The sequence below is a fragment of the Eretmochelys imbricata genome, chromosome 1, assembly GCF_965152235.1.
Source record: "Eretmochelys imbricata isolate rEreImb1 chromosome 1, rEreImb1.hap1, whole genome shotgun sequence".
Classification (NCBI taxonomy): domain Eukaryota; kingdom Metazoa; phylum Chordata; order Testudines; family Cheloniidae; genus Eretmochelys; species Eretmochelys imbricata.
Window position 1 is genome coordinate 21,934,101 of NC_135572.1, and position 14,853 is coordinate 21,948,953.

Here is a 14,853-nt window from a genome sequence, read left to right on the forward strand (position 1 = left end):
TCTCTACGGATTTCTGCAGATAACAGCTTTAAACACACAGAGCAAGGACAGGGGAAGGAGATTTGCCTCTCAGAACTAGAAGTTGGGATTTCCTGTTAATGCTAAGCAATAGCATATATATGGCTTTGGAATCTGGGCTACCAGATTAGGCTGAGTGGGTTGATAAAGAATTACAATTTACATTTGGGTTTTTAAAATCTCACCTACTTGAATTCATTCCTCTCAATTATTAAACTGGGATCCTTCAACTTGGATGTGTATGGAAATTCAACAGAAGTGAGATCCATATATTACCACACTAATGAAACACACTGCTATTGTAACCCACACACCTCCTGGGTGTGGTGTTCTGTCCCATCTAGTGGCACTGAGACCACTTAGAGAGAGAGAGCTAAAATGAGTCTGCTCTACAGCCTTAGCTAACAGTCAGTTAGCTTTTAGCTCATGCAGTAGAGGCTTTTGCACTATGCTCCAGAGGTCCCCGGTTCAATCCTGCCCGCCGATGACCGGGGTCTGTTGGTGTTACACTATCACTACACTTGGGCCAATTTCTAGCCTGGCATAACTAGACACAGTCCAACTGACTTAAACAGATTTGGGTTTATTTATGAATGAGGCTATAGGTAAATTTTTCAGTCACCAAAGCAGACTTCCCATTTTCAAAAGTGACTGACACTTGGGTACTTAGCACCATTGATTTTCAGTGAGATTTAGGCTCCCAAGTCACTTTTGAAAATGGGGCTTAGCCTCCTAACTGAATTAGGAGCTTTTAAAAATTTTATCCAGTGCATTTAAATCTCAGTAATATCAAACAAGTGGGTTTCTGGGTTCCATTTATAAAACAAAATGAGTAGTTTAGTGGTTTGACATTGCTTGATCTGAAGAGCCAGCATTTGTGGCCTTCTGAGACAAACTCTACTTCAGTCACAGTGGAGTAAATCCTGAATAATGCTACAGTGGAGTTATCTAGGTTCACGCTGATCTATCTGAGAGCAGAAGCTGATTCTATGTGCTTGCCAATGAAGGGGGCCTACAAATAAAATTTTCAAAAGTGTCTAAATGAATTATGAGCATAAAAATGCTCATAATAAATTATAAAAAAAGACAATTTTGAAATCTATTGACTGTCAATGAAAACTTAGACTCCTTAGTAGCTAAATTGCTTCTGAAAATGGGACATAGGCACTTTTGAAAATTTACCCTAACTCTTTGGAGTAAACTGGAAACACTAAGAAACTATACACAGATTCACCTCAAATGAATGTATTACTGGCAAGGATTATGCCGCTTGTAGAACTTTAGAAGCAATGTTACTGGACAAACAAATGGGTTTCCAATCAGGCCATAGCTGCACTGACCAAGTATTAGCCTTGACAACACACACTGAGGCAGGATTCCAGTGTAAACTCAAGTCTGGGGCAGCTTTCTTAGGCTTATCTGCTGCCTATGACACGATGTGGAGGAACAGCCTCCTCCTGAAAACCAGCAAAATTATCCCATGCAACAATAAAATTCTTCCAAGACATTCTGACCAACCTTTTGTGTTTTCCTATGTGATCAGGTCAGCAGGCCATGCACTCTCAATGATGGCCTACCACAAGGATCAGTCTTAGCACCGATCCTGTTTAATATCCACACCAGTGGTCTTCCCCGAACATCATCACAGAAATTAATGCTGATGACATTGCTTTGACCATACAGGCACAGGATTTACCTACACAGAACAAATCCTTACTAAGGATGAACCTTAAAACCATTTTAATATGGAATAATATTTCTTATACTGATGGCTAAACCCAACATCATTCAGCTTATTGTGTCAGCATTTCATCTAAACAATCAAATGGCTAGTTAGGAACAGCACATAGAATTCTGTGGCTTGCAGATAAAACATGATCCCACCATGGAATATGACCAGCACCTGAAAAATATTCATGACAGAATTAAGATACATGTAAATTTCATCCAGAAACTGGCAGGAATGACCTGGGAGCCAATGCAAAAACTTTACAGACCTCATCACTAGCTCTTATCTCCTGAACTGCAAAATACTGCTCACCCATCTGAACACGTAGCTCACACACATCGCTTGTTGATTGTCAATTTAAGAGCATCACGCAGATTAATACGGGCACAATAAAACAAATGCCACAACCACGGCTTCCCGTACTGGTGCACATCCACCCACCCCAAGTTCATTCCAATATGATAATTCTTTGGAGGCTCCATCATATTCAAGGGAACAAGAATCTTCCAATAGACGAAGACCTAAATAATATACTGAGATTCTGACTCAAATCAAGAAAATCTTTTAGGCTGGCAATGCAAGAGCTCAAAAATTCAGGGTTTCTCCCTGAAGATCAATGGTGAGCAAGGTGGAAGGACACCAACATCCTGAAAAAACACCACATCAAGGACCCAACTGAAGAACTCAGTGGTTCTACAATCCCACAGAAAATATGGCCCACCTTGAATCGCATCTGCACATCGCATGGCAGACGTGCCTACCTTCTCCATAAATGGAGTCTGAGATACAATCCTATTTGTGACCGAGGAAATGGCCTTCAAATTATGGAACACCTTGTCAATCAATGGCCCAACTAATCCACGTGATGGTGGAATCACTGCCATTCACTCCGCATCACCTGAAGCAATCAATTAGATCGTTAATCTAGACTTGGGCATCTAACCTTGCTGTTTTTAAGCCATACAGAAGGAGCAGAAGAATGTATTCATATGCTGTAAGTGGATGGTTAATGGATTACACACAACAGATTAGTTTTCTTATTGGAGATGTAAAATAACAGGCAAGACATGCTTTAAATTTCATAGTCATATTCATCTGTGATGTAAACGAAGGTGTAAATTACATGTTGGGTGTGAAACCAAGTATAAGTGGTTGGAGTTGATTAATTTGTATTGATTTAGCATTCAGCTGGTTTGCAGAATGGGCATAATGATAGAAAGTGTAGTAAGAAAAGTTACTAAATAGAAGTGTGCAAAATAAAATGTGTTTTTGACAAAACTTGTTTTATTTTATACCCTTCTGTGAGGGTAAGGAAGCAGGAAAATGACTATCTTACACATTGGCAAATGAGTTTTGCCCGCCCACTGAATGCCAGATTAGGACAAACATGTTTTACCATTTCCACCTGTTTTCAGACCAATTTACCACACTCAGTACACAACTTCTCCATCAATTACATCTCTGCTCAGTTTGGCCCAGAGACTTCCATGCTTGTTATAAGCATTCATGCAAGGTCTGATTTTGACCACCAATGTCCATTCTCCAACTGTTTTTTGAGCAATATTAGGATACTCATTAATTGGCTTTTTATGGAAACAACACGTGTAAATGCACTAGGACAAAACTTGTTCTCTCTCTGAAGAATTCAGGTCTTCATAATCAGAATTTTGCCAATTGATGGTAGCTCAGCACCCGTTTATTGTCCGATAAAAGCCATACAGTTACTATTACGGAGAAACGTGCTATTGTAAGATTGGGGAGGAAAAATCCTTTTAACCTGTTTAAAGCTTAAGACTTTGTGAGCTGTTACAAAAATAATTGACTTGCCACGCTCCCATGAAGCTATCTTGGTGGTTCGTGGCCTTTGTGAAAGCTAATTCCTATTTTAAATTGAAAAATATTAATAAAGTTAATCTTATATAAAAAGTCTCCTGAAAGCAAAGCCACTTTCAATGAAGCTTGTGGTAAGTGCTTTACTGGACTCACAGTACAGTCTTATTCCTACTGTGATGATGTTCCTCTTGCTTGCAAAAGAATAAGGACACGGGAATACACACATGCATATCAATTTTAGTCTATACTTATCTTTTCCCATTAGATTAGCAACTGTGCTCAAGTAACTCACTTCAGATAAAGCTAACAAGACCATGCTATTTTAAAAAGCTTTATCTTTCTGGGATTAAAATCTTGAGGGATTCTTAAAAAGGTAGCTAATTTAGAAGAGAAACATAAGTAAAACCCAGTTGAGTGGATAAACATGACAAGTCAGGCAGAATAACCAATTTAAGATGCCTTTTTACCCAGAAGGATTTTTGCAATTGGCAAACCTCTGGTTCCTTGTCCTTGAAAAATGTTTATGAAAGACTTTTTTGTGTTCTTTTTTCATCTTTTGCCCTTTAGAATCTAAGGAGAAAAATATAATTGTGCCCTGAAAGCTCTGTAGAGTTGTAAACAGCATGACAGGCTGATATCACTTTAAACATTTGTTCTGTACAATATGGATATAATTTGCATAGACATCCCCCCATGTATTTGAAAATAGTATTCACATCCCTTGGCCCACACCACTTCCTGCAGCCCCCATTGGCCTGGAACGGTGAACCGCGGCCAGTGGGAGCTGCGATCGGCTGAACCTGCGGACGCTGCAGTTAAACAAACCGTCCCGGCCCGCTAGCAGATTTCCCTGATAGGCCACGTGCCAAAGGCTGCTGATCCCTGTTTTAGGGTAAATTAACCCTGCTTCTTTTGAAGTAACAAGCAAAACTCTCCTTGATTTCAGAGGCAGCAGCAGTGGGATTGGTGACAATGATGATACGATCTGCATTAAATTAAGAGCACCCAATTCATTGCCATTTTGGATCCTTAGAGCGAATTCATACAACTCTTATTCAGAGAGTGAGTGCAGGAAAAGATAAGGGCAGGTGTATATGCATTGGCACACAGAGTACCTAAGCTTAGACTGACATTCATAAGGTGGGGTGTTCCTACCTCCAGCGACCTGTATCTAGAGTAAATTAGAGTTCCTTGAAACACCAGTTTTGAGTGGCTTCTTTATACTTCTCTAATTATGGCTATTGTCCTTAATAGAAAGTTGTACCCATTTTGATTATCCCATCAGTGTGAGAGTTCACAAGGTGAGCAGCAGTTCTCATTATCAAACAGTGATGTGTAGAAGATTCATTCCAACTGGCATTTCTAAATCTAATTCTAAAGATGACCACTTCCACGTAAAATGAAGTAATCTGTGGCAATAGTTGCGTGAGAGAGATTATAAACCAGATTCCAACAAGTTGGCACCCAGTGTTTCATTCTTACATGTTAAAGAATAATATTTTCTGTCTGATGGTTACACCAGCAGGCTAAAAACTGGTTCATGGTCTCTTTCGCTAAGCATAATGTCATCAGTGTCAAAGTGACATCACTTTACAGCAAGAGGGCCATGCTGCTCACCCACCCAACATGAGGGTACGTTACAACTGTAATTAGAAATATACCTCTTCATGGTGACCAGAGCTTGGTAGCTAAGAGAATTTTTGGACCTCTGGCCAAAATAGGAGAGTTTTGCCTTTAGAAGTGAGTGAACAGCTTCCTCTAAAGCCAAAGCCATGATCAGTGAGATCCCAATTCTGAAGGCACTGACCACTCTCACATCAATTCCCACTGAAGTCAATGACAGTTAAAAACTCTAACCAATTCACAGGATCAGGCCCTTAATGATGGGGACATAGTTGGGCCAGGACCATGGTACTCTGCTTGTTCAATACAAAATTAAACTGCCTATCTCTGTGACACAGTGCTACAGGATCCAAATTAACTTTTAAAGGAGGGCTTCTCAGTTGTAAACAAAATAACAAATCCACATGGAAGTGACCATGATTAAATCTAATGACAAATTGATTTCAAGCTCCATGTAATTGATTGACAGTTAAGGGCTGGAAACTACACACCATCCCAGAGTGAGTAATGGGCAGCAATTCCCTGGTAGCTATAAATTACTACCTTTTCTGGTCTACCACATCCATTATAAAATAAAAGGGAAAAGAAAAGAGAGTCTTGATTTATCATTGGAAATTTCTCTTATCTGCTCATGCTTTAATGTGCCTGTTTGAATGGTTCCATTCAAAAAATGTGGAAAAAATGGTAAAATCAGGCACTTGGAAGGTGATTTTCATAGACATTTCCCTAAGTAAGAATTTAATTATGTTAATTGCTCTCAGAGTACATAATGAAATAAAGAACTATCATGGAAGAGGTCAATGGCTTCAGTACTGTAAGACAATAAAGGTTGTTTTCTCTTGTTTTCAGTTATAATTAATACATTAATTGTACAGGAGGTCAATCTAGATGATCAGAAGGGTCAAAGTGCTCAGAGTGCTGTACATAACAGAATAATATGCCACCCTCATAAAAAACAAACAAAGTGTGGGGGCCCAAGTGCAAAAAAAAGGAAAAAGAGGAATTGAAAGGAACTTTGGTAAATATAGGGCCAATTGTGATGGGTCTACAGAAATTGTTTTGGTTTTTGGGGGCAGGGCACTTTAAAATGCTTTTTAAAGGTGAGAGGGATAAATGAGAAGGATTCCATCAGGAATGAGTTGCGGTTTGTAGACCCCATCAAAGGAAAGGTCCAGTCACGTGCAGATTGAAAAGCAAGGGTGGAAATCCTCAAATGTCTGGACAGTTTGTGAATGTAGACTTAGAGTGTAGATACTGCCAGTATAAGGCACCAACATTGGTGTTCACAGTAGCCAGAGCCAACGCCTATTTTTTAGTCTTTGGGCTATTCACAACCTATTTGCTTTAAGTAGGTCTTTGACTATTTGCTATTTGATTCTGAAATGTTATTCGTCACCTCTTCTCTATGGTTTCCTGCCTGGGTGCCTGAAATGTTTATAAATTGGAGAAGAGATATACATAAGATTTCCACATGGCTGCACAAAACAGCCCCTAGAATACATTCTTCCCCGAGCTGATGGAACCATATGACTCTGCAAGCCAGCAAAATGGCTCAGGCTCCAACACATAGCTGCCACTGATCGCCTCCCCTCTGATATACCACCATCTAGCACGTGGGAAAGATGTTGCTGTTAGATTTTAAGTGTGTGGGACTTTTTTTTGGTACATGTATTGCAATTTGTACACAAATAATGACAGGTTTCAGAGTAGCAGCCGTGTTAGTCTGTAGCTCACGAAAGCTTATGCTCAAATAAATTGGTTAGTCTCTAAGGTGCCACTAGTACTCCTTTTCTTTTTACACAAATAATGTCATGTATACAACAAGAGGAAATTTGGCTAGTGATTGGTTCATAATGTAATCTGATTGTTTTTTTCAGTTTTTAAATAAAATTATCAATATTTAATTTTATAAAATGGCTACTCAACATAAAGCCAGTTGAAGTCAATGGAAAGACTCCCATTGATTTCACTGGATTTTGGATCAGGTCTCGTCTGCTCAGTAAACACTTTTCAGAAGAGATTTTACTCTAAATTTGAATTTATATGCTAGGTATAATTGGCTGACTCTCTTCTGCACACCACCTTGTGCAGTTGTGTACACCTGTGCAGTAAGTATAACAGCATTCTGATTTCGGTTGCATTTTACACTTTGCTCTGGTGTAAGTGACTACATAAGATGCAGGACAATGACAGTCAGGCTCAATGACTCTAAAAAGACACTACTGTGTCCATAGTATGAACTTACATTAATTTTTAAGACACAACTTGAAAAAAAAATCTATCTTCTACAACTGGATCCTTGCTGATCTAAATAACTGCAAAAAAAAAAGCAAACCAATTCATTACTTCAATACATTTTTAAAGTGGGAGCAGGGAGAGGACTTTTTAAAGGGGGGAAAATATACCCCTACTCCTGGGAGAATCTATTCAGTGTTAGATTTATGAACAACAGTATTTATACTAGAAACCCTGAATTAACCTTGAATGGTATGGCATTAACATGGGCTGCTCACATTTCAGGGACGGATTTTCTGGAGAAAAACTTCACTGTTATGGGGAAAGGGGCCTAGCCCTACCGTTACGAAGAAAGGCCTTGCCAGAATAAGCTGAATAGCATTTAGATGACATTATCCAGCTTTTTGTTCCATTTATTTATACTCCAGAATTTGTTGGGCTCTTTCAGTAACAATTATTGGAGAGAAAAATGTGATGTCAATTTGGAACCATTGGAGCAGGCAGACTCCATTTCCCACCCTCCCCCAGGCTTCTCCAATTCACTGCTGATGCAGTGGCATGAGGGGTAGAGACCACTGTAACTGTACCTGCATCATTACAAATTCAAGCGCCATGTTTCAAGACAATACAACCTATTTCCTGCTTACTCTCTGCTCTCGTCTCATTTTGCATCCCTCTCCACTCTGCCTAAGTTGTAGAACAAACCACATCTTTCTCCCACTTCTGTCTCCATATCTTCCTTCATGCTGCCCCATGTGCCTTGCAGCCCGGTCCCTGAGTGGGTCCAACATGCCTTCACATATTTGTCCCTCCTGAAAACACCTTCTGCAAGTAGGTCAATAATCTTAGGCCCATGCATCCTCTCCCACCTACAGAATCATAGAATATCAGGGTTGGAAGGGACCTCAGGAGGTCATCTAGTCGAACCCCCTGCTCAAAGCAGGACCAATCCCCAATTAAATCATCCCAGCCAGGGCTTTGTCAAGCCTGACCTTAAAAACTTCCAAGGAAGGAGATTCTACCACCTCCCTAGGTAACGCATTCCAGTGTTTCACCACCCTCCTAGTGAAAAAGTTTTTCCTAATATCCAACCTAAACCTCCCCCACTGCAACTTGAGACCATTACTCCTTGTCCTGTCCTCTTCTACCACTGAGAATAGTCTAGAACCATCCTCTCTGGAACCACCTCTCAGGTAGTTGAAAGCAGCTATCAAAGATCAGAAAAAGATCACAGAACAGAAAAAGATCACACACACATCCACATCCACACATGTGGAACCAACAAGACACAAATCTAACTTCACCATTTAATCAGTTGTTTTGTTGTTTCCCCACTCCCTTATTTTGTATATCATAAAGTTCAAGGGTTCATACCTACTTATACTATGGACCACGTCTTGAGAGAGACACTGTCTTATGAATTCCTTCTGCTTCCATTCATGATTGCATGGACCAGCACTCAGGCATTCATAATCCCATAAAAACCCCTAAGGTAATTATAGCAACATCTTACATGGAAGATTAACATTAGGAAAGTGTCTACTACATTTTTTCAGTACCTAGATACCTAACAAGGCCCATGTCAATATCTGAGGGCATTTTTAAGTCTCCATTGTTTAACATGGCAAAACCAATGAGCAGGGTTAGTATCCTGTGATCAGCCAGTTCTCCGTGGAACAATACTAGGTGCTCCGCAGGCCACCCACAATCCAATTTATCTCATTGTAACAAATTTGTGCAACCATTTTTATTAACTCCAGAATTTAAATCACTGTAGATAGAAGGTTTATAACAGGCTTAGAAGTAATATTCCAAAGGAAAAATTTGGTTTGGTTTGATACAATTCATTCTCCTTCATGCCACTTCAGTTTTTGACCTCTCTACTGAAATTATCAACAAAGGTACAGTGGCAGTTTTGATATTTGATGAAACCAACAACTATGTCACTAAGGCAACCCATTAGACAGCATAGACAGTAAAAAATATCAGTAACATTCAGATGGTACATTTCCCTATGAGTCCACCACAGCTAAACAAAGATATATTCAGAATTATTTTAGAGATTTAGCTAATTTCAATTTGTCAGGCTTTAACTTCCAGCCCCCGGTTCTGGTTATGCCTTTCTCTGCTAGAGATTTTTTACTACCTGGTATGGTCTCCCCCAAAAGGTATGTATACAACATAATCAAGTCACCTCTTTATCTTCTTTTGGATAAAATGAACAGATTGAGTTCTTTAAGACACTTTCCCCAGTGCTTGAATAATTTTTATGGCTCCTCTTTGCACCCACTCCTATATTTTTTTAGATTAGTGCACGTTGGTTTTGGAATAAAACTCAAACTTTTGCACATTTGTGCCTAACAAAGTAGAAAAGCAGCAATTACACATACCTCCTTTTGCTGGGTATAACTCCCATCTCCTCGCTGTCTCCTTCCTGAGTGACCCTCCTGGCCTGCCACCACTCATCATCAGAGGCATTGATAACATGGAGGATGTCTCCGAATTGGAAACTGAGTCCTTGACTTGGAAGGCCACTGTCCTTGCTTTTGTCATAGTCAAACATAGCTCTGGGGAAGGAAAATAAGGGTATGAAAACAGGCAATTAGACCAGTCTTGACAGCATTTACTACTGAACAACTTCTTGTAGTTTAAGCCCCTCTTATTCTTTCAAAAGAGATCATAAGAATTACCTCTTCAGAATTTAAACTACTTTATTTCCTATTTTATTTCATAATGTTTATGCATTAATTGGAGCGTTTCAGAGCTTAGCGGATAAAATATACGTAATACCATGCATTTGTTTACAAAAATCTCTCGCTTGTAACGTTTAGACTCATGTCTGTGATAATGTACGACTGAATATCATAGAATATCAGAGTTGGAAGGGAACTCAGGAGGTCATCTAGTCCAACCCCCTGCTCAAAGCAGGACCAATCCCCCATAGTTACCCCAGATCCCTAAATGATTGTAATGGTGTCCCCTTCTTATTTTCCTACAAAACATACCATCGTCTCTGAGCACAAGTGAAAGACGTAACTGTTAGGATATAGATATTCAGGCCTGTCTGTAAAGGCCTGTACTTTAAGAATTTAGGTGTATTCTTATCACTTGGCTAGTTATAGAGGTATAAAAGAAAGAATCAAAATCACTGTCTGCCAGTGCAAGGTCCTTCTCTTACTGTGACAGTCTGAGGCCCTGTGCTTAGGCTAAGGCCTTTGGCTAAGCAGCAGAGGCAGCCATAAGCTGGGAAGCGAACGGTCACATCCTCGCATTCCAACCTAGTCACATTGAAATAAGGTGCTATTGGGCTGTTAGGCACTATCAGGACAGGATTGTATTCCTATCACCTCCAGAGAAAGGGAAGTGCCTAGAAAATGTAAAAGGAAACTTAGTTTGATAGCATCCTGTCTGGCAAGAACTCACTTATCAATAGCTGGGATGTGAAATCCTCACTTCTGTATTGTCTTGCCATTATAGTTCCCACTTTGCTATTGTTTGTCTGTATAATCTCTGTCTGGTTCTGTGATTGTTCCTGTCTGCTGTATAATTAATTTTGCTGGGTGTAAACTAATTAAGGTGGTGGGATATAATTGGTTACATAATCATGTTACAATATGTTAGGATTGGTTAGTTAAATTTTAGTAGAATGATTGGTTAAGGTATAGCTAAGAATATTACTATATAAATTAGGGGCAAACAGGAAGTAAGTTGGGATTCAGAAATAAGGAAAAGGAACTTGTATTTAAGCTTGCTGGAAGTTCACCCCAATAAACATCGAATTGTTTGCACCTTCGGACTTCGGGTATTGTTGCTCTCTGTTCATGTGAGAAGGACCAGGGAAGTGGGAGAGTGAAGGAATAAGCTCTCTAACAGTAACACGGACAGTATGACAACTAACCAGAAAGAAGAGAATGCCAAATTTTTAGGGTCAAATTCTAGTTCCACTGAAGTCAATGAGAGTTTTCCTATTATTTACAAGTGAAGCCAGATTATGTACCCTTAGGGCCAGATCTTGCAACGGGATTTATGAGGGTAGGGTGTTTGTAACTGGGGCTCCATGTAAGTGCAGAGGTCTGTCTCTATGAATCCAGTTGTAAGGTCTTGTCCTCAGTTTTTTCCCATGGAAAACAAATAGGAAAGGTTTCTCCTAATAAAATACAGTTTGAAGAAACCAATAAACTGGAATGAACATTTCTTCTCCTGTGGAAAAAAAATCTGATTATAACTCCTATATACAGAATTCCTATCTTAGTGTGATCCCAAGAGGTATGTACTAATTTGTATCCCCTTTTGTTTGGGGAAAAGGTTTGAAAATCTTTATTAGTAAACATTTCCATATGAAGGATTTAATACAATCAGTTGTTGCCCATTGTAGTGCAATTGCATAGAATGGTTATAGAAGCATTATGGGTAGTTTTAAAACACTCTAGGCTACTTCCTTTAATGAAAATAATGTTTTTAAAATGAGTTGCCACAGTTGTTACTGTGTTGCTTTAGGTTGTATCTATACAACCACAGTCATGTCATAGCTGCAAGCACTCGTTCTGGACGAAATTATGTAAGGAGGAAAAATACATTGAAACAGTATCTTCTCTTAAGGAGACTGTAGCTGTGCATCGTGCATCTTTAGAAAAGTGGGAGGGTTCTTTTATCCAGTGCAGCCACTCTAGTCACTCATCTTAGATGGGTAAAGACAATAAAAGATCTGGCATTATTTCACTGAACTTTATGCGATCTGTGGGACTGATTTCACTTGCAGCTCCCTGTTTCAATGCACTTTGAGCATGGATAACACTCACATTCTTTTACTGCAGAAGCAATGCCCAGTGAAGATACAGAAACCCTTTGAAAGCTTAGTCAGCAATTGGAATGTAACAAATTAATTAAATATATGATCTTTAAAGGGCTCTTGCCAGTAGTGGATCATCTGCTGCTCTGCAATATAAGCCTACAATCAAGAGCTACATCAATCCAAACGGCATATTCTGATAGCTAAGAAATGAGTGAAGTCTTGCTTTCCTTGAGAAATTAATGGAAAATCACATCTGGAGAAATGGCAGTGCCCTCACTGACCAGTTTTAAACCAAGAACCTGTTTATAATTGGCTTTAAAAGATGAATTATCAGGAAGTGAAACTCTGACTTTTACTAAGTGCCATGAGGGCTCACATGTATTAAACAAAAGCATTTTCTGAGCAAGTCCATTAAATAATAATGTACCTTGATATGAAAGGCCATAATAGCCTTATAGCCCTATCCACAGAGCTGGCAACAATGCCGAGTATTGGTTACATACAGTAGATTCTGAATCCATCCACAATTAATTATCTCCAAACACGACATCATTTTTGTGAAGCAGAGAATGAGCAAGACACTCTTACTCCAGAAGTGAAACAAATTACAATGGAAGTCATGGAAATGCTTCATCTTTTGAAAGTTCCGAGGCAAAAGGAATGATAGGTTTCAAAAGCTAAACGGTGGAAGGAAAAGAGGTTTTTGTTTCTGAACAGACACTAGAGTCCCATGAGCTCATGCATTAGTCTAAAACTGCAGATTACCATGCTGGTTGATGCTAATGATGAATGCAGATGGTAATGTTTGCTGTTGACTTACACTGATTGGCGCTGTTGTGTACAACTCTAATTAAAGTGAGATTAGAGATCTGAAACAAGAGAATTATCAAGGGCACATTTTATCGACTGAAACAATTCTTGGCTACTGTGCATTGCAAATGTTGATTCCCGAAGGAAAATAATGGAAGTGCTGATTTGAATCCCTTTTCCCTACACATCCCAGAGGAAGAGTCATATTGGAGTTCTGATCAAGGCTCTGGTTACACTGAAGACTTTCAACGGATAGTCTGGGATAGCTAAAAAACAAAGGGTGGTCTTGATTCAGCAAACTATTAAATATGTGCAATTACCTCATGTGAACAGATGGAACTAATGGTGACCTCAGTAGGATTATTCATGTTTATAAAGTTACGCACGTGCTTAAGGATTTGTGAGATTGAGGTCTAAAATGTTGTTGTTGTTTGTCATTATTTATTTATTTGTATAATGTGAGGAGCCCAAGTCATGGCCCAGGACCACTTTGTGCTAGGTGCTGTACAAACACAGAACAAAAACACAGTTCCTGCTCCAAACAGCTTCCAAACGAAGTATATTACCTGCACCTAGATGGTAAGCTCTTTGGGGCAGGGACTTCCCTTATTTTATGTCTATACAATGCACAACACTTTCGAGTACTCTATACAGCATGCATAAATTCAATTAATAAACAAAAATAACATACTGTATTTGACATAGCATCTTTCATACAAATGTATCCCAAAGAGATACAGAATCTTAAAAAAAAAAAAAAAACAGAGAGGGATATAGTTAAAAGCTGAGGGTAAGAGATGTTTTTAGATATGATTTGCAAAGAAAAGCAAACAAAGAAAATATTGCAAGATGCAGGAAGACCCTTCCAAATGACGGGGTCTGCAGAAGAGAAGGCTCTTGCAGCAGGATTTTTAGGGAGTCCTCCTGTCACGTGTGACATCAGTAGAACCTTGTGATGTACTTTGTGAACTGAGAATGTAAAACATCACTGTGGCCACAGAACATTGCCATTTTTATTACCCAGCTAATAAAAGGAAACCATGTCCAACTACTTTTGGTCTCCTTCATTTTTGCAGCCAGCATTATTCTAGGATCACAATGTAGTTCATAGATGGCACTGTAACGTTAGAAAAGTTTTGATGGAACAAACAACTGCAATCTTCTCCACCTTTTCCTTTAATTTTAATATGCTCCTGAACAATTGCAAGCCCTCCCTACAGCTAGTGAGTTGAAAGACTCACAAACTGTTCATTTATAAATCTCTACCTGATGAACAGCACCAACTCAGAGTACTCAGAATTTGATTAAAGCAGAGAGAGTATATAAAACAAAACAAAAACAGCAGCATTACCTGAGTGTCACCAGAGTTGCACAAAAACATGTATGTATTTTAGCTTCCTAAAACCCCTAAGGATTACTTTAGTTCAGCAAAGGAGGGAAGGGCATGAGAATGAGCTACATTTTTTCACTGGGGATGGCCTTTATTTGTGTTAAGAAAAGTCCAGGTGACTCAGTTTCACTCAGAGCAGTCACAGGGTTACACCTTGCATACTGCAAGCAGCGAGGCTTCCAGCAGAGAGCATGCCGCAGTGTTCTCCAGACAGTCTACTATACAATGATCACCATTTTGTAAGCTTCTTCAGACTAAGGAACACAGTAATGAAACCTAGATGGGCGGGTGGAGGCATGTGCCCCCAGGCTGTGCTGTGAGGAAGATTCTGAGGGAAGGCTGATCGTAACTGGATCTTAGGCTAAGTCTACACTGGCACTTCCATTGTTAAAACTTTTGTCGCTCAGTGGTATGACAAAACAC

At 39.4% G+C, this 14,853-nt stretch overlaps 1 protein-coding gene across 7 annotated transcripts in view; it reads right to left on the bottom strand.

The window, feature by feature from the left end:
* Positions 1-14,853, bottom strand: part of DLG2 (discs large MAGUK scaffold protein 2) — a 1,498,860-nt gene that overhangs the window by 59,125 nt on the left and 1,424,882 nt on the right. For all 7 annotated transcript variants that reach the window (XM_077807758.1, XM_077807786.1, XM_077807801.1 and 4 more), the window contains one exon: positions 9,829-10,005. In XM_077807758.1, coding sequence (XP_077663884.1) covers positions 9,829-10,005 — 177 coding nt within the window. The remainder of the gene's footprint in view (positions 1-9,828; positions 10,006-14,853) is intronic.